The 25,188-nt window shown below is 39.3% G+C and overlaps 3 protein-coding genes across 8 annotated transcripts in view; 2 read left to right on the top strand and 1 right to left on the bottom strand.

Moving 5' to 3' along the window:
* The window catches only part of LOC144666876 (myosin-IIIb-like), a 33,956-nt gene extending 9,893 nt beyond the window's left edge, over positions 1-24,063 (bottom strand). For both annotated transcript variants that reach the window (XM_078528299.1, XM_078528297.1), the window contains exons 1-23: positions 23,829-24,063; positions 23,595-23,660; positions 20,841-21,068; positions 19,392-19,506; positions 18,886-18,938; positions 15,558-15,652; positions 15,029-15,143; positions 14,300-14,420; positions 13,572-13,643; positions 12,722-12,869; positions 11,428-11,572; positions 9,813-9,893; positions 9,351-9,515; positions 8,552-8,631; positions 7,757-7,831; positions 6,872-6,919; positions 6,533-6,562; positions 5,460-5,532; positions 5,039-5,094; positions 4,021-4,170; positions 3,407-3,524; positions 1,814-1,895; positions 230-321 (exon numbers count right to left, since the gene is read on the bottom strand). In XM_078528299.1, the coding sequence (XP_078384425.1) occupies positions 230-321; positions 1,814-1,895; positions 3,407-3,524; positions 4,021-4,170; positions 5,039-5,094; positions 5,460-5,532; positions 6,533-6,562; positions 6,872-6,919; positions 7,757-7,831; positions 8,552-8,631; positions 9,351-9,515; positions 9,813-9,893; positions 11,428-11,572; positions 12,722-12,869; positions 13,572-13,643; positions 14,300-14,420; positions 15,029-15,143; positions 15,558-15,652; positions 18,886-18,938; positions 19,392-19,506; positions 20,841-21,068; positions 23,595-23,660; positions 23,829-23,936 (2,316 nt within the window). In that variant the 5' untranslated portion in view covers positions 23,937-24,063. The remainder of the gene's footprint in view (positions 1-229; positions 322-1,813; positions 1,896-3,406; positions 3,525-4,020; positions 4,171-5,038; positions 5,095-5,459; positions 5,533-6,532; positions 6,563-6,871; positions 6,920-7,756; positions 7,832-8,551; positions 8,632-9,350; positions 9,516-9,812; positions 9,894-11,427; positions 11,573-12,721; positions 12,870-13,571; positions 13,644-14,299; positions 14,421-15,028; positions 15,144-15,557; positions 15,653-18,885; positions 18,939-19,391; positions 19,507-20,840; positions 21,069-23,594; positions 23,661-23,828) is intronic.
* The window catches only part of LOC144666892 (uncharacterized), a 106,507-nt gene that overhangs the window by 61,354 nt on the left and 19,965 nt on the right, over positions 1-25,188 (top strand). The window contains exon 1 of one of the 2 annotated variants that reach the window (XM_078528325.1): positions 19,437-19,517. The exons of the other annotated variant lie outside the window; for it this stretch is intronic. The gene's annotated coding sequence lies outside the window, so the exon portion shown is untranslated. Of the gene's footprint in view, positions 1-19,436; positions 19,518-25,188 lie in introns of those variants that run through there. 2 annotated transcript variants of the gene reach the window in all.
* The window catches only part of LOC144666881 (uncharacterized), a 28,379-nt gene continuing 9,504 nt past the window's right edge, over positions 6,314-25,188 (top strand). For 3 of the 4 annotated variants that reach the window (XM_078528308.1, XM_078528307.1, XM_078528305.1), the window contains exon 1: positions 24,739-24,928. The gene's annotated coding sequence lies outside the window, so the exon portion shown is untranslated. Of the gene's footprint in view, positions 6,463-6,905; positions 6,962-15,041; positions 15,164-24,738; positions 24,929-25,188 lie in introns of those variants that run through there. The other variant, XM_078528306.1, reaches the window with a different exon arrangement.

Genomic DNA, 25,188 nt, shown 5'->3' with positions numbered 1-25,188 from the left:
GAAGGGAAAGAGAAGCTAGACGGATAGAACACGGGCGATCCAAGCAATCGTGATCGCCCCAATCGCCGCAGACGTTAGCGATCGTCTGTGTAACGTTCTCATATAATCGCCCCGATCGCAAGAAAACTTTTTAAAGTGACAGAGGCGATAGAAACGATCGGGAGCGATTATATGAGAACCAGCCTTAAAAGAGCAAGATCCTAGCCAGTTCACATTATACAAGACTCACCACATCTAGAAAACTCTTGACAGTGTTTTCCTGCACCATTTTGAGTCGTTTGAGCCTGGAATAGAAAGATCTAGCTCGCCAACCTCTGAAAACTGTAAAAAACACACACACACACACAACAAAAAATTCAGTGATCACCACTACAACAATTGAAGAAAAAAGTCTCACATTGCGCTCAGCTTATTGATCAGGGTCGGGTTGTTCAAAGCACGACTAAGCTAATCCAGGATAAGCTCGAATTTTGATTTCAGCTTTTTAACTTTTCAGTGAGATTTTCTTTTTATGTTCTCCGCAGTTCAGTTTTGCCGTCGAATTATCTCAAACTCCACAAAACCGTAAGCATTAAAAACACTTTTCTATAAGAGAAAAGGAACCCTCGATTAACTTTTAATCCTGGGTTAGTGTAGATCGGCTTTCGAACAACCCAGCCCTGGGGGGCAACCTCTCCATTCCTTGACTACCTAATGAGGGGTCTCAATGGGGTGGTGGCGTTCACAGTTAACCGTTAAAATTTTGACTTTTTTACGGCTAACGGTTAGCTTATTTTCATTACCGTTAAAGAAGTTAAAAATTAGTTTCCACTGTTTTTAAAAGTAAAAAATATATTGAACAATATATTTAAGGTCTTAGGACCATACTGGCGCGATGAAGTGATCCAGTCTGCTTTATTTACAATTACGGACGTTTTTTTTTCGGTTAACATACTTTACGGAAAAAATTTTCCAATTTAGACGCCTAACGGCCTAACCTTTGGCTAACGGTTAACACTATTGATCACGAGACCGTGTAATAATGTACCTCTATTAGTCATCTGGGTAACTTATTTTGTACTTCTACTGGTCCTTTAATTTTGTACCTCTCAGTGGCTCCATGAATTGTCTACTTCATTTGGTCCCCCAAGATTTAAGATTCAATTCGTTTGCGTTTTTGCTGAATCGCTTTTTCGTTCGGAACAATTGCTGAGCAATTGATAAATTGTTTTTAAAGCATTTGCTTTACATCAGGACGGAACTCTAACTCACGCCACGTAAAAAAATATGCAGCTTAACCTCATGATACCTAACAAGTTTTGTATGCCTGGGGGAGGTACTCCCATATATGGGCTATATAGGTAACCGTATGTTCCGCGGGATAGGCTATGGTTTTTGAGGTTGTCAGTTGCTTCTTTTGGCAATGTGTTCCCCGTGTGACGTTTCCTTAGATAGGGTACCTAAATTCTATGAGCTAAAATAAACGCCCAGCTAAACGACTGAACTATCTGTTTAAGTAAAAGTAAAGCGGTTTTATAAAGATTTGTGTTTTGCGGTGCGTGGTTAACCGTTGTTTGGGTCGTCACGAAACGCTTCTCTTCCCCTTGAATGGGGTGTCATTTTTCGTTTTTGGGCCTCACAAAGGGTATCAATTTTCGCTTTCTTTATCCTTTAATAGGGTCAGGGTTTAAGAACCTTCGCGGCACACCCCTATCCAAACTTTATGGGAATGTCCCCCGGGTTTGTACTACCCTTCCCTTTTGTAAACCACTGCTTTTTTAGAGTGCTATTTTTTTAAGTGATCTTTTGCTGACAAAGAAGATTTCTGTATTACCTTTTTGTATGACAACAGCCACAGCTCCCAGTCGAACCAGAAACAAGTTTAACCTTTCCAAACACCAGTATGTCAGAAACACCTGTTGAAAACGAAAAGAAAAAAAAATAAGCTCCTGATTAGTTGCTCAAAAACTGAACTAAAGGACCGATCGCCCAACTCTTTTTAGCGTTTATTCACGCGTAAAGCATTTAAGTTTGTCTAGACAATTCTTTGCGTTCTTCAGCTAAACCAATAAACGTTTAAAGCTCCGCCTGTGTCAGTCTTCCTGCACGTGAACCACAGGTTTTGAAAACGTTGCATCGCCTTTTATTTTACATGCCAATGTACGTTTGAGTTTTCATTGCAACCAGAAGTTAGTAATATTGAAATTATGAACGTCTGTCGTGATGCAATGTTTTTAAAACCTGTGTTTTACGTGCAGGAAGACACAGGCGGAAAACACAGGTTTTGAAAAACATTACATCGCGACAGACGTTCATAATTCCCACGCAGGCTTCCCACAGCTTGGCCGTTCACGGTAGCTCGAAAATGGTGGTAATTACACTGCGAACAGACGCTCTTGGCTGGGTTTCGCTTTCTGTATTTTACGCTTTTACAAGCCGGTGCGTCTCTCGAGGCTTAGAAACTCGTACCACTGGCTGCCTCGTCCCACAACCCCCCCCCCCCCCCCCCCCCCCGGCACACGGTTCAGGCGTCCTCTTCCTTGGTGGAGCACGGTCCGCTTGGCGTTGTGGGACTGACATGACGGTTTGCTTGGCATTGTAGGCCTGATGCGGACGAGAAAACGCTCCCCAACCAATCCCTAGACTAACCATCAACCTCCCGCGCTCTCTGTTTTCCGTTTTCTCGCCTTAACCATCCGGCCGATCGGCGCCTGGAGACGAGGCAGTACAACTGGCGTGTCTCGCGGCTTTGCACCTCGCGTGAAAAAATCCAAATCCTAACAAGTCAAACAAGAGAGCTCGCTGGCAGGCTCGGCAATAATGCACCATCAACTTCTCCTAACTACAGTGGAACCCCGATATAATGATCCTCGATATAACGATATTCCCGATATAACGATGAATATTCTATGTCCCGGCAAAAGTTACAGTAGTAAAATGTATGGGACGGAACCCCGATATAACGATCCTCGATATAACGATATTTCCGATATAATGATGAGAATTTAGCGGACCGAACGTAAAATCCTCCCGATATAACGATATTATCAGTACACCGTCACATTTTATTTGCAAAACATCGAATTTAATGCAATAACATTACGGTAATCGAGTCATCTCTAACGTTTCTTAAAACAGCTTTGTACGATGATATGCGAAAATTATACCGTGTTCTAAGCCTTCTTATCAAAATTATTCTGTTTATCCTCCTCTATTAAATATGCAGTAAAAGGTACTTGTTAGGTTCACCCGATATAACGATATTTTCGGTTATTTTACGGCTATATCGTTATATCGGGAGTTTCGATATAACGATTCTTCGATATAACGATATTATTTTACTGCTCCCTTGGCAAATCGTTATATCGGGGTTTCACTGTAGTACTATAACAAGCTATGCAGACCAGTTAGGAGAATTTGTATGTACCTTTGTTTTTCCTATCTTCCACCCTCTGGGATCAGCAAGCTGACGAAGCACCTTTTGACAGGTCTGGTTCATGTCTTTGACGTGCGCGTTTGGCAACAAACCGGTCACAACACCAAACCTGTTAAACAAGCAATTCCTTGAATCAAGTTTATTTCAAAATTCTCAAATAAGAATGTTACCTTCATAAGAAATAAGAGTATATGGTTATTATTTCCTAATTTCAATTTGGCAAAAGCAATTTAAGCCTTTTTTATTGGCAACATCAAAACCACTTAACAAACAAGGATAATTTCTAAGCATAATAAATGAAATTCTCAAACAAACTAAAGTAAACTCAACAAAACATGGGCGACGATTTCAAGTTTATCCAAACGTATATCCGTTTAAATCTTCTCCAGTTTTCTCCACCATTATCCCTTTTTGTCTGTCTGCGTTTCTTTGAATTCTTCTTTTATTTGAGTTCTACTGACCAATGTTGGTAAGCCTGCATGAACCTGCACTCTCATCAACTCTCATAAACTTTTTAAGTTCCACGGTGAATAAACCGCACTAATGAAAAATGTTACATTGGAGAGAAAAATACTATACAATACAAATACAAATAAGGCCAGAACCTTTTAATGAAGGCATCAAACGAAAACCACACAGGGAAACCCAGACTCCTTATTTGCACCGTCTGAACAACAGCTAACGACCTCACTTGGGCGAGTACCGCGTCAGGATCAAAACGATCAGGGGACTGGTACCAATTTGGCTTGATGCACCTGTCAAATAAACAACCAATCAGGTGAAAGTAATTCGCATCTGCTTTGGTTTTGCATTATCACGCTTACCGTATTTACTCGAATAAGCGCTGCCCTCAAATAAGCACCGCATTTGGGACAAAAAGGGTAATAAGCCCCGCCCCCGGGACTGCGGCGCTTGTTCGTGGAATTCCGTTTACCTAAAATGTCACTACAAAGCAACTCCTTTACGGCATTGGAAATTTTTTTCAAAAGCGAGTTCTTGATTTCAAAGTGATTTTATTGCACTGCTCGTCTGTAAGATTTTCTATCCAGATATGTAGATCTGATGCAAAGGCCGTGAACTTTGGCGGTACAACAAGCCCAACTTCTCCCTTCCTTTATCCAGTTACTTGTGCAAGTAGACCGTCTTCAGCGTTTGCTTTGTACAGATAGGAAACATGCTGTTAAATTAAAAGAAAATATTCTTTGCAGCGTCCAAATTTTTAAATAAGCGCCGCATTTAAGACGCGGAAAATTTCATAAGCGCCGCGGCGCTTATTCGAGTGAATACTGTAGCGATGATTTAAAAAACTCGCACCAGTTCTTAAACCAATCAAAAGTAAAACCAAAACCAAATTAATTAATCGCTTGTGCACGCTTTCTCGCGCTTCGTGCCGGCTACATGTATTTGCTTCGAGTTCTGTTTGGTTTAATGGATTGTCTGTGTCCTTTGTGACTGGTCATAGTTCTTATATTTTCTTTTTGTTTTGTTTTTTACCATTTTTGCGATTTTTACCCACTATGTCCGGATTTGATCAACGTTGCTTTAATTTATGGACTGGACCAGAGCTATTTTTCTATTTTTCACTGATTTCACTAAGGGCTAGCTTCAAAAGGAAAACCACACCTGACAAAATGTACTTCGCATGACAGCACTTTTTCCATTAATTCTGCAATAGACGTCTGCAGAAGAAAGAGTAATAAAAGTTGGAAAATAGCTTATTCTAGTGAAACAAATTTAAAGAAAATTAATTAAAAGCTAAGTCAGGAATATCTACATCTTTATCTAAATCTTGATGTAACCTTAAACGTACATGGCGGGAAAATTTTAACTTGAATCCTTTGCATGCAGGCGTTACTCGGGTCGTCACACAACGCTTGGGGGATGCACCATGGCGTGACATTCCAAATGAGACAATTTCAATTGCTCATAGAAATAGGTTTTGAGTTGCTTGTTGCTTGAAAGTTGACTCTTTCGTGAATTGAATGTATTGAATGATGCTGTGATACCAGGAGGGGGGGGGGGGGGGGTAGTTTGCAGAACTCACCCTGAACTGTGATCCGACTGTGTGAAAACCTTGCTCAGCTTGCTGATTCTCTGTCGAGGCCAAGTGTTTAACACTGAAAAAAAAAACACAGTTTCACTTCATTCTCTACTTTTACTTTCTTCAGAAACTTGTCATTTCTGGTGTTTTATTTCAAAAGCAAAAGAATATTGAGCTCAGAGACTCAAAGGATAGTGCAGGCGGCCATTGAGCGTCGGGGGCTGCATTCTGCGGGGGGGGGGGGGGCGGGATTTTTTTTTCAGCGGCTCTTTTTTTTTCCCCCCCGGTCTTTTCTCCCCCCTGCTCAGCCGAATCCCCCCCCTCCTCCCACTTGTTCCCCGGCGCTGGGTCGCTCCCTTCTTTCCTCCTCATCTTTTCTCTCCTCTCCCCCCTCCTCCTCTCCCCCCCCCTCCCCCCCCCCGCCGGGCGGGCCTCGCTTCCGCGCCCTCTCGGCCGCGTCTCTGTTTTGCACAACGTGACCGCCTCGTCACGCGAAGTCCCCTTACGGGCCGGGGCGTATGGTCGAGATTTCGGGGCGTGGCTATCAATTCTTGGCCAATACCGCCTCAGGCGCACGGTCTCGGCGCGATTCATACGTCTTCGCCGGCTTTTTCTCAGTGGCACAGTACCTGCTTTGGCTTTTAGTGTTCGAATCCTCGGGTCTCTCCCCACTAATTAATTAATTATATCATTTTGTGAGGGGGGGGGGGGGGGCCAAAACATACAATAGTCATCCTGCACTAAAAATGAAGAGCGAGACAGTCTGGGTACTAGTTTAGCGCAGACTTTAACGCCAGCGTTCCACAAGAGATGTGGCTAGCGGTCTTTCCTGTAAGTTCGTGTTAGATCAACTGGTCGATCAACTGAGAGGTCGAAAAACAGGTGAAATATCCTGATCTTTTTCAGTCTTATTTTTCTTCATTCTACTGTCTTATTAACTCTATTGTATCCTTCCTGTGTACAAATCATATCAGAATGCATTCATAGATCAAGATTCATTTTTTCTGTAAGTAGAATATGTTGGATTTATTTTCATAAGAGATTTCATTGTTATTTGAAGTAAGCTTAATACTTACACCGCTGCCTTGTGCCTTATAGTTGGATTCCTACAAAATGATTCATAAATAACCAATAAATAATATTTTTATTAACAATATCTGTCAATATTTTGACATCACTTTACTCTCGTCAGAAAAAAAAGATATTATTTTAAGAAGTTTTCTAGATCAAAATTCTCAGATTTGCAATAGCTTACCAACTGAAACAGATGTTATAAAATCATTACATAGTTTTGTCAGATTTATTTTTAAACAAACCTTAGCTAATGAGGAGATGAAAGAATATGCTGAGCAAACAAAATCCACCTAATGACCAAGTTAAATTATTAGTAGACTCATTTAATCTCTTCATCTTACTTCTTGTTCTTTTTCTTTTGCATCAAAATATTAGGCACGGCTGACAGTCTAAAGGCAAATGGAAGAAATAAGAAAGTCACTAATTACACTGTAAGTACAGCCCAGCTATAATTAGCAAGCCTGTATATTAGTCATTTCTGAGTTGCCTTTTACCTCTGTTCCAAAATGATTTTCTGGTGCTCAACTTTTCTCACAGAAATGAGTTTGATTTGTAACAAATTAAAGAAAAGTGCAAAACTCCTTTTCATATAATTTAACAGTTGTGTACTTTAAAGAGGTTGATATTGTCAAAACCAGAGAATTCGAAAACATATATATAACCATCTTGCAAATGGCCTGTGTAGGATATCTAGAACATAACTAGGCCAGAAAATGTGTAAAGGAAAAAAATGAAAAGTCTTGAATTAGTCCTACTTATACTTTGATCAAAACACGATCAACATGAAAGAAATGACCTTCAAAGGAACCAAATTTAGTATAACATTATTATACAGGCATTTTTCAATTGTTAGCATGTCAAACTCTGTTTTGAACTGTCCGAGTTCAAGCCCTGGCAGGGGTTGCTGTGTTGTGTTCTTGGGCAAGACACTTAACTCTCATAGTTCCTCTCTCCACCCAGGTGTATAAATAGGTACCAGCGAAATATTGCTGGGGATAACCCTGCGATGGACTACCCCCCCCCGGGGGGGAGAAAAAAATTTTTCCCCCCCGTTACATAATAAAAAACCGGGAAAAACCAGGAAAAAGGGGCCCCTTGGCCGAGGCCCCCCCTTTTTTTTCTTTCATTTCACTACATAAATGTATATTTATATGTACATTTCAAAACTGCTGGTTGTTATTTGCACAATAATTATTATTTATTAAAATTATTGTTAAAGTCCATACCTTTCGGGCTGTAGTGCTAATGACCCTGTCCCAGAAATCTTGGCTTTGAACAGTTTACAGATGAACTCATTACTGCTACCTACAAAAAGAAAACATAAGGATCCCATGTTACAGTTTTTCATGCAGTGTTTTCTAGATCTAGCTCTGCAACGCTGATGGAAAGATGGAACAAATCCTTCTAAGCAGAGCAAATGAGACTATGGGCAGTCCCAACTTTTTTGGCAGATTTTGTCGAGTGTAAAGCCAAAAAATAGTCAGTTGAGCGTGAAGCAAAAAAAAAATGACCATGCAAAAAATTGGGACGAGGCGCCTCACCCTGCCCCGCCTTATCCCCATTTTCCATGTGGTCATTTTTTTTTTCATGATGGACAGGCTTTGTCAAAAATTGAGACTGCTTGTAGTCTAACATGAAATCAAAAAAGGCCTTTCACAGGTAATTGCATGCATGGCCAGTGGACAACCGTGACTGATCATTATCATTATCACTCTAGTAGTACAGTTGAAAAGTTAACACTTCTTATCTTGGTTTTGTGCAGTGTCTATTCTATTCAGTGTGAAACATGGCCATTTTATTTTGTTGTGAAACATGATCAAGCCCTTCCCTTTGCCACCCTCTTAGATGAGCATCTGTGAAAAAAACTTTGAAACTTTGGGCTGCTCAGTAAAGATGGCTGACGAAATCACATGAAAAACAACAACAACAACAACAACAACAACAACTCACAACAGACTTTCAGGAATTGATTATACTGCAGGCCACTTCATAGGGTTCAAACTAAAGACAAAAGGAGATACTTGCCCTGCATACATTCTTGGAGACTGGCACCCAGCATCTCTCTATTACTGTTTAAAAACCCCAACGTCACATATGTTACCTGTAAAATAGAATTAACTGCATTATCCGTTCAGGATACTAGGGATAGAGGGCACTTGGATTTAAAAGCAACTGAAAGGGGGGAGGGGGGGTGCAAGGACAGGGTTCAGACTCTTTTGAACTTTTTAAATTCCATGACCCATTTCCATGACTGTTTAATATTTTCCATGACAGTAAATTTGACCACTTTTCTTGGAAATTTTCAAAATAATTTCTTGATTTCGGGTACTTTTCACCCTTTTCTTCACAAAATACCCTGCCTAATTATCTTGTACAATTAATAAAGTACCATTTTCCATGACTTTCCAGGCCTGGAAAATGAAGTTCTTAAATTCCATGACTTTCCAGGTTTTTCATGCTTGTAGGAACCCTGAAGGAGTTTATCGGCTTTAATTTTTGTGATGTCTGATGGAATATTTTGGGTGGTTTAAAGTTTTCCCAGTTTTTTTCCTGAAGGAGGTGGCAGGGAAAGCCTCATTCCTAAGCTCTCTCTTCAGCGAGGAGAGAGAGACCCTGGGAATGAGGTTGGAGGGAGTATGGAAGAAGACAGTGATAGTCAAATACATCCAAATGTAATTTTTAAATGCCATAAACTTGTTATTTTCTAATGTCAATTAGCTATATATCTCAATCACCTTACATTCTCATAACTTATACACCACACTAATAGAAAAGAAAGACAAACAATAACCATAATAATTTATGTGATAAGCTACTTACAGTGCCAGTATAGTGCCGAATAGTGAAGGCGGGATATGAAAGCTTAGCCATGTCGTAATTTGGATGTTTCCGATGGATGTTATCACATTTTTTTACAAATGCTGCATCAGTGGCCTGGGCAGTTTTGCTTTCTTCATCCAAGACCGGCAACAATCCCTGTGGTGGCTACATGAGTAGAAAACAAATGTTTATTTGGTTTGTGACAATTTACCAAACTTCCCGACAATTCAATCCCACATCCCGTGCCCAAATTTTGGTGAATCCCGCTTCCCGAGCAGATCCCGTCAAGATATTTTGCATTTTCCCGTATCCTTCACCGGATTTTGGTCAAATCCTTGATCCCGAAAATACCCTTCCAGACCCTGATTTGGCCTATATATTTCACAATTTATTGCACCCTTAACAATCAGTTGCAAGGCTTTCTAAAGTAATGTTAAAAAACTACAGGTTTCATCAACTCACATAAAGCAGAAGGTCAACAGTTTTCTTGTTATCATAAAATGATATCTTGGGATTTCGCAGCCCTTCAGATTCAAGTTCCTCCTAAAAATGGTATAAATGACAGCATTAAAATCATAATAATTATATTAATATAATATTATATTTGTTCACAACAGAACTATTGGGAAAGAACTTTTCATAAATTAAGACTTTGTTAGATGTCACTACGTACTGCATCATATAATTTTGTGCTATGTTCTAGAATTTCTTAAGCTGCTTGGCTAATTTAATATAATAATAATAATAATAATAATAATAACATTTTATAGTGCGCAAATTTCATAAAATGTTCAAATGCGCATTACAGAGTTAAAAATGGAACAAAAAAAGCTAAAATATTTGCAATTAAGAGTAAACTTACAATGAATTTAAAAAGCTAAAAGTACAATTAAAGGTAATTACTTACAATGATTTTAAAAAGCTAAAATTACAATTATTAAAACTAGAATATAATTTAAAAACAACTATAATAAAAAGAGAAGAGAGTTTTTTTTTTTTTTTATAAAAAAAAAAAAAGGGGGGTGTTATTTTTAAATAAGAGGGGGGGGGGGGGGGGGGGCACAAAAAAAAGAGGGGGGGGAGGGGGGCCTTTTTCTTGGGGGGGGAAAATTAAGATTTTTTGTCTCGCTTAAGGGGTTCCGGGGAAAAACGCCCAAAACGCCAATATTTTTAGCCATAATGGTCTTGTTTAGGGTTATACATGAAGAAATATACAAATTAATATAAACTACATTCTTAGTTTTTTTGGTATCTTTTAGGGGTCAAAAAAAGCTTGAGCCACACCCAGATTGGTCTCTTTTAGGGGTTCTTTTCAAAATTTCCAACGAGCATCCCCGTCCGTTTCATATGGGAGTCCCCCACCGGGATGGAAGCATGTTTCAAAGTTTCGGTGCAGCACAGGTAAAAGAACTGTCATCTGGTGTGGCTTTTGATGTAAAACGTGGAATTGTACATGCAAGACCAATGCAACACAAAGTCCAGTAACTAATTTGTCGTACCAATAACAAAAGCCAATGTTTAAGGAAGTCTTTATTTAGAACTACCTTTGTGTGAAAAAGTTAAAGGTAAATTCACCGATTGTACAAACTGTAGGAAAACAGCAAGGTAAGAACCCAATAAAGCGCATGTGATTGACCTGTGAATGGTGTTAAGGACAGTCACATGCAGGTATCCAATTTGAAGTTGTTCAAATTGGATACCTAGCTGTAATTGGACACCAAATTACAGGTATTGGTGTGATTGCATTCAAATTAGTGACAAAAAAGGAGTCTAACAAAAGTGCAAGGCAACATTGCAAGGCATGCGAGTCAAGGCAGAGAGGCATGCAAGGCAAAAACCCCTACTCCAATTATTAAAGCTACCTGTAGCCTATTAAATTGGAGTGCTATTTAGGTCAACCGGAGTGCCATGTAGGCCGACTTAAGTGTTATTTAGGCTAATCAAAATGGTAGCACACCTCGCTGCCTTGCACTTTGTGACAGCCCCCCAAAAAGCAGGCGAGGAACCAATCAGAAATGAGAATTTTGTTATTGGTACGATTGGAGTGAAAATAACTGCAACATTTGAGGCAATGTACCTGTTCCCAAATGAACACTCGCTGGTTATAGAAATAGGCCAGCTGCTCATTTGCAGTGTTGATGCATAGTTGTTCAAGACCGTTAATTTCAAATTTCTCAAATCCGAATACATCCAGCAATCCTACTGATGGCCCAACAGAGTGCCTGAAAGACAAAGAGACAAATCAATTTGAAAATTCCTCCCAAAATAACTTACCGCTGTTACATATAATATGTGCAGATAAGTCGAGCAATGTTGTTTGCATGCATTACGTGCCTATTACTCCTGTGTCTTGTCTAAAAAAATAACTTTTAAGGGTAGACCCAGCTGTCCCAGTAGTTTACCTTGCAGTCCTTGAATAAATAAACAGGCAAATTTTGTAAAAAAGCAGGAACTTGCATGTTCAAAATCCCGACTGGTGGGAGGCTGACCGGTTGACAAGTTACAAGGCATGGATCAGGCTTTTTGCCAGGTGGGAGTCCTGGGCCGGGTTGTTCAAAGCATGATTAAGCTAATCCAGGATTAGCGCGATTTGTCTCGCTTTTTAACTTTTTAGTGAGATTTTCTGTTTAATTTTCCCCGTTCAGTTGCCGTCGATTATCTCAAACTTCACAAAACGTGAGCAAAAACACATTCACATAAGAGAATTCAACCTTCATTAACTTTTATCCCGGGTTAGTGTTCTCCGCTTCAAACAACCCGGCCCAGGAGTCCTATGACGGCCACTAATTTTCAGTGAAAATTCATATGAATAACTGTATACTACAGACTGAGGTGTTTTTAGCAAATCTGGAAATCTTTAGACACCTTTTATTTTGCACTTATAACTACAGAAAAACACCTTGCATGTTCCTTACAAGACAGGCCCTTCTATGGGGAGAAAGTCAGGCCTTATAAAAATTTTGGACTCCCACTTTTTAAATCCTCAGGCTAAAAGCCTGGCATGGATCAGGAGTTGAAATTGGAACCACCAAAATTAAATCCAGTGACAGGGAAGAGGATTTTACCCCACGACCTCCAGATTACAAATCCAGGGCTAGCGCTATAACCAATTGGCCATAATGCCTCCATAAGAGGCTTTATGCACCCAGTTGCGCGACAAGGACCGATGATGATGATGATGATGATGATGATGATGATGATGATGATGATGATGATGATGATGGCGATGATGATGATGATGATGATGATGATGACGAGAACTGACTGGCGTGGACAACCATTGCTTCACTAATAACTTCATATTCATTTTATAGCTAAACATATTTTAGCACTGACTTATTGTCTGGGTGGTCAATAATTCTCTGGTTTACCTGTTCTCTTCACCTCCAGCTCTTTCTTTCAAACAGCTGTTGACCTTTAACACAAGCCAACTGAACAGCCGACTGTAAAGGGTTCTCGCCAGATTGTCTCGCCCCTCAGCTGCCAGATTGACAGTCTTTTGAATTGAAACTTTTACACCTTTTAAATGGGAATTTTGTTGGTATGATTACTGACATAAATTATAACAAGGTTTAATTTCATGGGTAGTGGAGCAGTGGGGGGGGGGGGGTTGGCAGGGGGGGGCTAAACAAAAACTTTGAGGGGCACAGCCCTCCACATCTTGGTCCCGAAAGTAACGTTAGTGCAGCATAAAATTGGTTTATCAAGATATTCTAATTCAGTCTCGGATTGTGATTTTTTTACAAATCGTTTTCAACATCAGGATCATGCTTTGTGAAATAATTTGGTAAAGGACTTTCAACAAAACTCCTGGCCCAAAAATGTGCAAGCTGTAAGCAAAGTATTATTTTAGCCTTGCCTTATATGCATAGGTAACTTCATCGGCAACTCAAAAAACTACCCAAAAAGCACCATGAAGCAGAATTGTCTGATCTGCCTAGTTATGCATTGTCACAGCTAAATTACTGACACACCAGAATTGCTGTTAAGTTTGCAAAAAGGTCAACTATGCAAAAGACATTATGGGAAATATAAGTAGGGGTATGCGCTCTCCCCACTCCCTGTGGCAGGGCAGCACTTGGCTTGGTGTACAACAAGCCTCCCTCCAAATGTTTCAAAATGCTTCACGGCCTCTGAATTGAACTGCATGTTCTGTAACAATGGTAACGTTATGATCTGATCAACACAAAGAAAAAGATTAGTACAGAACTACATTTTTACCTTTTTGGTAAGCTGTTCCTGTGATAAGGGCCTCTCCCAAATCATCCGCGGATACACCAAGGAGAGAACTAGCTACAATAGAGAAATATGAATAGTGATCATGTAAGACTCTTTGATCAAAGCACAGGGCAAAATTAAAGTTTCTGAAGATTGGTATGTGTGTATTTATCTATCACAGTAAAGAAAACACTGTATACATGCAGGACTGTATATCTCACACTATACACAGGTGAGCTGATGGGTCAAGGGCACCTATTTAATAACAGTAGATCTTGTTAGAATAAATATTAAAACTTATAAAATAAAAAAAGCCTAATACAGTTACTAGTATTTAATGTGATTATAAATTATGAGCTCACGATTGCAACAATTTTATTATTTTATTTACAGAGGGAAAGGGGAAGCCTTGAGCCATGCGGCCCAGGAGCTAATTATCCCAGTTTGCATTAAGCGGCTAGGAATATTTCTACTCCCTAATGGGATGCTAGTTCATCGCAGGGTACCCCCCCCCCCCCAGCATTATGTCACCGGTACCCATTTTATACACCTGGGCAAAGAGAGGCACTATGAGAGTAAAGTGTCTTGCCCAAGAACACAACACACTGATCTGATGATGACCCAGGCCAGGGCTCGAACTTGGACCACTCAATCCAGAGTCCAGCGCGCTAACCATTAGGCCACCACACCTCCTGATATTATTTTATTTAACAAAAAAACAATAATTTTACCACAATGAACAGGCTGAGGGTCTTTGACAAATGCTGAATTTGTTTGTTGGTTTGTTGCACCAAATGCAATGTTTCCAATGTGAAGAACAGATGCTAAACACTTCACAATATTAATGATTTCCTGCAACAGAACGTGACAAAAGCCCCTTGACCATTTTGTACTGAGTTAGATAAGACAATAGTTCTAAACTTATTGGTATACTAATAACACAAGTACTGAGGGGATAATTTGTCATGTATATGCTCTTTTCAAAGCAATAATATAATCATAATAATAATAATAAACAATAATAATAATTTTAATAACACCGGTAATAGTTTTAATGTGTCTAGTTATCTAGCTTACAAGAGTAAACTACAGTATTCTGAGACACCAATCTTCCTTTGCTTATAAAAAAAAATATGGCCCATTTTCAGACAGAAATACGGTTTAATATTAAAAACATGTGCACCCCGACACCCTCATTAATGACCCTGTGAGATATAATTACAACTGAGCTGAAAACTTTTCATGATTAAAAATTCATAAAATAAAATACAGGGTCATGTTAGCAATTTATTTAATAACAAAAAATTATTAGACAAACCTACCATACTTATTATTAAATAAATGACATGCTTGTTGATTCCATATAGTTTGATCAAAACATTAAGCTACATGTAACTCACTCACACACTCACTGCCCATCGTGCCCACTGGCACATTGGGCAGTGAAAGCTTAACCTTACCTCATTTTTAAAGCCAACAGATTCCATATAATTTAACAGCTGTGAGTACCTCCCACTTAAAGCTTCTTTGCTAGCAATATCCTCTGGAGAAACAGATGGGTCATAGGAAAGGTACCTTCAGGAGAAAGGTTAAATGTAAGTTGAAGATTAATTTTTGGTATTATATTAAAAGTAATATTTATTTATTATATATTTATTATTAATAAAATGACAATACAGGGAGCTAGAATTGTTGACACATAAAAAACTCTTATTATTATATTCCTTGCTGTCTATTATTAATAATCAACAGCATTAGAATTAAATTTAATTCACACCATCAAAATGCTCAGATTTCAAAGTAAATGGTTTGAATCCAGGAATATAGCAGTTGTTTGTATAGTGTGATTTTCCGAGTGAGAGCGTAGTTCTAAAAAGAAATGTTGTTGGTGACTGACATTTCAACATGCAACCTGAGCAAAAGTCATCTTCAAACGTCTATCTGTTACTGCAGATCAGAGTACTAGATAATTATGCTACATTCACTGACCTGTGAGGATAGTCGGAACTAAGGCTATACTCCTGCAGCTGATCTGCATCCAGTCCATACAGAAGATAGTGGAAAATATGAAAATTCTTGCCTCCCTAAGAAACAAAATTACAAAGAAAATAAAAATACAGCTAGTATTCATGCAATCCGCAGGGATGTGTCTAAAACGAAGACCCAAAAACGAAGGTCTACCTAAGACCTAAGACCCACTGGTCTAAAACAAAGACCCACTGGTCTAAAACGAAGACCCACTGGTCTAAAACGAAGACCCACCGGTCTAGAACGAAGACCCACTGGTCTAAAAGGAAGACCCACCGGTCTAAAACGAAGACCCACTGGTCTAAAACGAAGACCCACCAGTCTAAAACGAAGACCCACTGGTCTAAAACGAATATGGGCCACGAATTCAATCTTGGTATTTAAAGTTGTAGGCGAACCAGGTTAGCACGCTCTTTTCAAATGTGGCATGTTATTACATTATCGTGAAACAGGAAAAAACACAAATCCAACTTGAAGCGGCAAAAATCAAAACTACAACTTGCGCTTAGCTTGCTCTTTTGACATTATATGTTATGGTATATGCTTCACTAAAACTTGAGCAATATGTAAGTGGATAGCAACTCTAGAAAACAGATTTACTAAGGGCCATAGCTAGACTTGCACCAAGTCGCCCTCTATTGGCGAGCAGAGCGAGCCGAAAAGCGTTGCGAAGCGACGATCGCGAGTGACAAAGGACTTTGAGAAAGTCTAGGCCGTAGCCAGACTCCAGAATAAGACGAGGCAAAAAAGCGCCGAAGGCGTGAGCTGCTAGGGGGGGTCTGGAGACTACTACTTTCCCCGGCAAAAATTAAATCCACGTGTCATATTAGGAATACATTAATTTTGCATATGCAGGTCACATGCAGAGTTGACCTTCGCGCCTCACATTGGAAACGGATAAAGCGATCAGTTCAGAAGAAGAAAAAACAAATTCGTCAGTGTATTTTGCTGAATATGCATTCCAAAGTGAAATATGAATGAAATGAATCACCTTGTATTTAAATGCATCCATGGCGGATAACATTGGAACTAGGCTGCGTGACATACGTGACACAATTTCACGCAGATTGTACTGTTCAGAGATAAAGTAACTGTCAAATTTCTCGCGCCTTCGGATTGCATTTTAAGGGTCTTTTAAAAGAGGAGCGCTATGCTTCGGCGATGTTATAAAGACGCTACTCTATATGCCTAAATAATATTTTTACATTTGGCACCCCATATATGTTGGTGATATAAATCGCAATGACAAGTTGTTTGCAATTTATAAATCACCGAGTGAAAATAATTTTCTATTTGCAAATGTAAAAGTCGCTAACTTGGTGATTTCTAAATAACAAGTAGAACATCTTTGTTATTTAGTAAACTAGTAATAGTTCTCACTATAAAGCTGCCCCCGCCTTAACAGCATTCTGGGATAAGTGGAGTCTTTTTGTTGCTTTTAATTTATATTGATGCCGATGGACTGCACAATTAGACTTCTTTTTTACTGTTCAATGTACGTCACAACATTGTTTGCTGCGGAATTTCTTGTTGTGTGACACTCCGTTGCGTCCTAAATATATTCACAAGTTCAAGTCGAATATATCACCTAGCGCACAGAAATAACACCTAGCGGAAATAACACATGACACATTATTCGTGGTGACAATACCCAAGCTTATTCCCCGGCTTATACCATTCAAAATTAACTTACAATAATTTCCAGGCCAAAAAGCCTAAAAATTCCACGAGTAACAAACTATGGCACATCCAAAGATTCGAGAAAACAATTTTTGATCCTTATTCAACCCACTTTTTGGATCAAATAATCTGACAGTTTGTTAGTGAAACGAATTACCTTATTACATGACAAAGTTCACGCTTTTGTTTATTACTTGTTGTAAGATGTATACGACACAGCAAACCCCCGTAAGCACTCGAGCCAGTTCTTGGAACACACGTAGCCAAGAACACGAAACCAATTGCTCGAAATCTTTGACGTATTACTTATGATATTACTAACAACTGTTTCAAATATCACTTTACACAACCAAAGCAGAGAATCCGCTCGAACAAATCTGTGAACACGCGTAAGCCAAAACCGGAAAACAAAATGCTGCGAGAAGATGGCGAAGCTCGAAGGTGACGAAACGCGACCTCGTGGTTGTAAGTACCCGACACCACCGTGCACGCTTGCTAAAATATTACCCGAGACGACTGTGTGCGCCTAGTTTCGTCAAATCGAGAACAAACACACTTCTTACTTTTTCAAGAGATATTCTCTGTCCTTGTATGTATACACCCGGGGACTCCTAGGGTGCCTCCTCGGGTTTTGGCCTCTGGGCCAAAACCCTGCGGGGGCAATAACAAAAATGATAGCGAAAAATGCACTAAATAGTTTTTTGACACTCGGCGCCCCATAACTCTATCCTCTGTTTTCATTTTAGACCGGTGGGTCTTCGTTTTAGACCGGTGGGTCTTAGGTCTTCGTTTTTGGGTCTTCGTTTTCGACACATCCCAATCCGCAGGCTGTTTTATCTTCCTATTCATTGCAGTAAAATTTTGAAAACAAGCCCTCCCATTAAAAGACCATCAAATTTCTGGACCATATATAAGCCTGTATAAAAGATAATATATTTAGTTTATAAGTACTTATCCCATAAAAGCATCCTATTAACTCTCTTATACCACAGCAGACAAAACGATCCTGAGAATCTGTTGGGCATCTTAATTTACAGTATTTATATTAATGTACTACAGTTTGGAAATATAAACTTTACCACTTAAACAGAGAAAAAGTGGAATCAAGTTTTATCTTTGAATCACAAATTAAGGTAGGAGGCTAATTGCTTAGTCGAGTTTAAACTTAAGGCTTTTTCTTTTTTTTAATTTAAAGTGATTAATTTTTGTCATAAAATGTTCATTGTCTTTTAGTTTGAATAGCAGACCCTAAAAGAGTGATTCTTTATAGTCATGAAGCAGAGCAGAGCCATGGCTTTAAAAAAGGCCGAAAGACATTCAACAACAGCGAAGCTTTAAGACAGAGCTGGAAATTTTGAAGGGTTTATAAAATTTCAAACAGAGCAAATTTTCACTCAAATTTTCAAAGTCAATTTTGAAGCAAATGAATTATCATGCGAAATTTCACTAGGTTTAAAACAATAGCTAGGCCAAGCAAAAAAGCCTCTTTTTCGCTGCAAATTCACTCTGAGCGAAATGTTGCAATTTTTGCCGAAAAGCCCCGCACCTGAAAAGTTACGAACGTCAACGAATTTCATTTGCATTACTTTTGCACAGTTATGTAGTGTACCTTCTCTTGATGAACAATGCGTGATTTTTCCAGCATGTAGTGATGAATCTTGCCTAAAAAATGCAGAAATAAATAATTTAAGGCCATGTCCTCAATTAATTACTATTCCCAATAAAATAAAAATCTTAATTCAGTAAATTGCCAGCTTAAGCGGTAAAAGGTGTAAAAGTCTGCATACAAGCCTAGTGGCCCATCAGGCCGGAGCTTATTCCGGTTTCCGCAGCATAACGCGACTTAATGGAGTATTTCTACTCCCCCTGGTTGGGATGCTAGTCCACCACAGGGTTAACCCCCCCCCCCCCCCAGCATTAAATTCACCAGTACCCATTGATACACCTGGGTGAAGAGAGGCACTATAAGAGTAAGGTGTCTTACCCAAAAACACAACACAGTGACCCTGGCCAGGGCTCAAACCCCGACCGCTCAATCTGGAGTCCAGCGCGCTAATGATTAGGTCACCATATGCCTTCCACAATACTACAATACATACTGATCACATCACCTACCTCCTGACAGCTTGAATTCAGGTGAAAAGTAGACTTCATAGTACATTGCAAACCTGCTTGAGTTGCTGTTATGTACTGTTACAGCATTCCCAAAAGCTTCAAGAATAAACTGAACCTAACAGCAAGGTATATAAATACAAAAGCTTCAAACAAAGATTAAGACAGATTTACTGATTACCAACTCAAAAAATTTATACTCTATTTAACTTGACTGTGATGACTTAAAAGCGAAAGCCTTGAGCCACGTGGCCCATTAACTGCCAGACTAGAGGTTATCCTGGTTTTGATAGCATTAAGCAGCAAGGAATATTTCTACATGTACTCCCCCCTGGATTGGATGCTAGTCCATCACAGGGTACCCCCCTCCCCCAGCATTATTTTGCTGGTACCCATTTATACACCTGGGTGGAGTGAGAGTAAAGTGTCTTGCCCAAGAACACAACACAGCAACCCCTGCCAGCGTTTGAACCTGGACCATTCAAAACAGAGTTTGGCACGCTAACAATGCCAGTGCACCTTCCATTAATTGTGACAACTTACCCGGTAACTGAACTTTTATAAACGAAACCTAAAGTGGGAGGCATGGTGACATGGCCAAATGGTTATAGGGCACTGAATGTGAGATCAAAACGGTCCATGATGGACCCCTAGCTTAGGTCAGTGTGCTGTGTTCTTGGGCGAATTCTTAACTCTCGCAGTCTAGCTAATTTCTCCAATTAGGAATATAAATGCCAGGGTTCCAGCAATTAATTGGGGTATTAATTACCTGACAGAATGCTGGGATTAACCTTCAGTGGACAACCATTCCAGCCAGGGAGAGTTGAAATACTACTTGTCGCTAATATAATTAACCCCTTTCACCTGCACTCTCCCAAGCTTTCCCCTCCGTGTCCCTCTCCCTTAAGAGAAGATCTTCAGGTTTGATTGGTGAGATTGCAATTAAGAAAATCTGCCAAGATTGCAGTGACATGGATAAAGAAATCTTGGCAAGATGCTTGGCCAGTCCGACACAGTTAAAATGAAAAAAAAATGCTCTAAAGTCCAAAGCCTAAAAAAATATTCCCACCAATATAAAGGCATATAAATTAACTTGTTTTGCGAAAAAGCTCAGACATTTTGGAGGTCACATTATATTTACCGAAGGACTGAATGTATTGTGTCAAACTCGACAGCGATGGTAGACAGTTTGAAAAAAGGCAGCCTGCTTTTTTCAAATTTGTTGATTCCAGGTCCAACACCGCACAAATCATGACCTAGCCCCTTTAACGCAGCCACCGGCTACCCACCCTATATGTGTTTAGAAAATTTCCTCAGTGTGCAGTTCGATGCATGACATGGCGTGATATTGCCATATGAATTATGTGCGCAGTAAGGATGCGCATAAACAATAAGCGCAACATTGTTTATTCCAAGATCTTGTTGGTGATTATTAATGAAGTTTCACTTCACCTGCAAAAACTTTGATTTCAGGCTGGCCTGTGTGGGCACAACCACATTGACAATATAGCCCAGGAAATGCTTGAGAGATTCTGTTTTTCCTGAGGCGCTATCGCCAGTCAACACACAACATTGACTCTTTGAAGAGTGGCACATTGATTTAAGAACAGCCTTGCACTTAGAATACACATGGGGCGATAACTGTCTGTCTGCTGGTGAACTCTGATATGCTTGTATTACCTGGAAAGATAGGAAATAACTAATTAATGCAAGCTTACCAGGGTGCTAATGAGTAGCTTAATGAATTTTCCATAGCGTACTTACAAGCAGAAATGTAGCTAATTAAGAAAACACTAATAGGCGGCTAATCAACAAGCCCTGCAGCTGCCTTTTCTGGCCTTTGCAGCTCTAAAAGTTTACCTAAGTAAAAGTTTACCCTGATGAAACGTAGCTGTTCAGGCAATAAAATAAATACAGATAAATAAATACATAAATAAATAAATATTAAATATTAAATAGATTACATTATTAATATTTAACTTGATAAATATTAAAATAAACATAAAATACATAACAACCAGTTTGTAAAAATATAAGTAAATAAAAAATAAATAATCTTAAGTTGTGTGTCAAAGGAACACTTCAAAAGAAGATCTGAGGTATGAGATATTCTGATATTATGTAAAACAAGAGCTCTTAGAGCTTACAACTGCGCTGATCTCGTGAGCACTTTAGGGGAGCCATGTGGGGGGAACAAAAAATGCGCCCCCCCCTCCGCTTATCCCCTTTACCTGCGTCGAACAATGTTGCGACTGACAAACAAGATGCTAAGAAAACACCTTGCGTGACATTTCATGGTTGACTAGTTCCATCCGAAATTAAATATTTTTCTTATATGCTAATGGTGGCCAAATTTAATTCCCACGATCCTGATCCGTGAAACAAAAATATCTTTTAAATTAGCATCCAGTGTTGTATTGAATTACCGTTTAACGATCGAATAACCAGCTCCGAAAATGGAATATTAAAGCAAATAATTAAATCAAATTTGAGAAGAACACTAGACCTGTGTTTTGCTGAATGGGAATTCCCCAGGTAATTAATTTAGCAATGACGTAACCCTTGCAAGTCAGGGCATGTTTCTCTCAGTGGTTTTCCATCAGATTTTAGAAATCCTCTAGATGACACAGCTCCAAAAATAAATAACGCTAAAAAGTCGAATATTTTACACTTAACACGCTTAGTTTAGACCAGAGGATTTGTTTAGTTTCCGTTTGTAGCAGATTTGAACCTTTCAGAGCATTGCGTGATTCTTGCCGAACAGTGCCTTGTGAAAGCAAAAATTTGCTAACGCCAGCACATTCCAGGACACAAACGTAATGTAAATAAATGAAAATTCTTGCCCACTAAAGCGTCTTTTTTTAAAGCGTGAAATTTTACTATTTTCTTTGATTCAAACGCTTCAAAATACTTCACACTGAATTTTGTAAGTAAAGATTAATGGATTCGCAAAGATTTGAAAGGTAGCTGATAATAGCTTTGAAAAATTACGTGACTCGAGGTCTAGCCGATCGAAAGTGAAACTTGTCATGTCGGCACATTCTTTTACACCAACGTAATGGTATTTATTCACAGATTCTGGCCCGCTGAAATATATTTTTCTTTCGACGCATGAAAATTTAGAATTTCCTTTGAATAAAACGCTTCAAAATCGAATATTTCACACTAAACATTCTTTGTAAAGAAAAAAAAATTGGAAAATGTTTCCATTTGTTACTGATTTGTAGCTTCTAAACATCGCGTGACATGAGCCTGACCGAGTGGAGGTTTGGTGCAGGTCACCGACAAAACGAAAAATAATAATAATAATAAACCCCGTGCAGAGCAAGAACTGCGCAGCGCAGTTAAAAAAATAACTAGTTAACAATATAACTGGCAAATTGGGTTGGTTTACAACCGACTGTTTTTGAGTTGCTTTATATGCGGCCCACAAATTAATAATTGCAAAGCTAGGAAAATAATAAGAAGAAAAAAATCAACATGATTTTGGTTAGCGGAATAAATTTCTGACATGCAGTCATGCATGTGTGTTCACGTAACTGCGGGGGGTTTCCCTGTCTTACAGCATCTGAAACGGTAACCGGTTGTTTCGCCTTATTGAGTCTTTTCGCTAACGACCAGTTTCCTCAAATCTCATATTGATGTACGTTTAATATATAAACTGCAATATATTGCAATACAGTTAACAAGACTCCAACATAGTATTACCACACGAGCTAGTAGGGATTGAAAACTGCAATATTATAGGCGAAACGCTACCGGCGAAACGACCGCAAACCTCAAGAACACTGCAATCTGTTATATTAAACATGAAGTATTTCCACAAAAGCAGGTTGTTTGTATTCGTACGAGAACAAAACCGATTTGTTAAAGCTTCGATCTGCCGTATTAAATTAACACAGATTGATCAAACGATGCGTAAAATTTTAATTCATCTCGCGACTTGAATTGTGGAATCACGAGTCATGATCACTTGATCAATTCAAGCCATATGTTCCTTCTCTTGGCATTTTTTTCGCATTTGTTCAGCTTCATTCGCAAATCTAAACGTTCTTATGTTTATAATTTCGATAACATGGATCGGAATTAATTGAGGTAGTGACAGCTTTGCAAAACCACTTATCAACAGGTATCTTAATATTTAATGTCCAAGCTCAAACACATCAACAATGATCAATATCAGAATTATTTGCACCTTCACATTACCTCGGTCCCATATATCGGTAGACTTTTAAATGGATTCACGGCGAGCAAAATATCCCCAACGGCAGTCTGCAATTGTACAGAGTAAAAAACACGTTAAGAAGAAGAAGACAATCAAAAGATCGGCAAAATGACAATGCATCTTCAGATCTTCCAAGGGTCAGATTTGAGCAGCGATCGCGAGCAGCCAAAACACAAACAAGACAAACAAGCTCTTGCAAGGAGTTCTCTACTTACATAAATTTTGTCATTGCTGTATCTTCTTCTTATCAGCTCAACCACTGCTCCCTCGTTGATTGTTTTGAAGTCCAGCGAAGCGAGATCGTCATCCTCGCAGCCCGCCATGTTTGTTCAAACAAAAGTGAGCCCTCGGGAATCCACTTCCTTGTTCATTCCGCGCGCGGCCCACGCGCTTTGTATTGCGTGACTGGAGTCCCGTGCGCATCTTCTTTGCCCGGTTTTCCGTTCTCTTGTACCCCTCCCCCAAATATCCTAAAGTCCTAAAGAAAAGTTTAATTTTTGAGTTGAAGATGAGCCAAGACAGAGCGCTTTTTCATAGATTTTCTCTTTGTCTCAGGTAGTCATGGTTAAACGAGACTTTCGTAGGAATACGATTGTGACGAGAGTGTAGCAGTGGGAAATTTGCTTTTTAAAAGTCAAGGCTTTTTTTTTCAAATAACTTTCTAGAACAGTTAAGCCCAAAAAATCTGCAAAATCCCCTTAACGTAAATCTGACAACCAAATTCCTGAATGACATTTTCTTTTACGCTTTTCTAGACGTCAACCCCTTAAATCCGTACCCTTTTATGCTCCTCCAGCCAGGAAAAGGTACACCCCTTTCGGACGGAGCCTTGAGCACGGTATGGTATATAATGAGGATACCCCTCCCTCCAGGCCAAACAAAATAATGATCAATAACAAAACAGCGGGTGATGCAAATCAACTGCTTTGCTTGCCGATCATTTTGGAATGACCGTCAAGGTTTGCAAAGTTCAACATTTTTACGTCAACTAAACGGGGGTCAGCGCAGTTATAAACGTAAACGGGAGCCGCTGTTGTAGGAAGGGTCGATGGACGTATGGTGTAGCATACACGACGCGCTTTCCCAGCCTGTTGTGCTTGAGACAGAGACCCGGTCGATCCGAAACTAGCGATCGTTTTGTGTCTATGTGACTGTGTTAAATAATCTTTTCATTTTGCGGTATTGTGATAATTTAAGAAACTTGCGTTTGCATCACGACAGTGACTACAACAGCTCTGCTTTCGCCTCGATCGATCGGAAGCAACACACGGCTTCAAAGCTGCAAGCTGCGAGTTTAAGGAATTCATTACCTGAGGTATGCTTGACACTGGCTTGATTAAGTTAAGTTATAAGGTCATCACCTTTTAATATTAAAAATTCGTTAACAAATGCAAAATGATTTTGGAGATTCTTCCAGGCATGAGGAGCGCAAATGTTTCTATGTTACAGTAAAAACCCGCGAGTAAGAACCTATTGTTTTTTAGAGTAGCACATATTTAAGGATTCTATCTGTCATCAGTCCTACGTCACTACGGAGTACCATGAGAAGCACGCGCGCTTGCTTATTGAGCCATT

The sequence above is a fragment of the Oculina patagonica genome, chromosome 9 (genome assembly GCF_052425735.1).
Source record: "Oculina patagonica isolate OP01 chromosome 9, crgOcupat, whole genome shotgun sequence".
Classification (NCBI taxonomy): domain Eukaryota; kingdom Metazoa; phylum Cnidaria; class Anthozoa; order Scleractinia; family Oculinidae; genus Oculina; species Oculina patagonica.
This window is presented reverse-complemented; position numbering and strand designations above follow the sequence as displayed.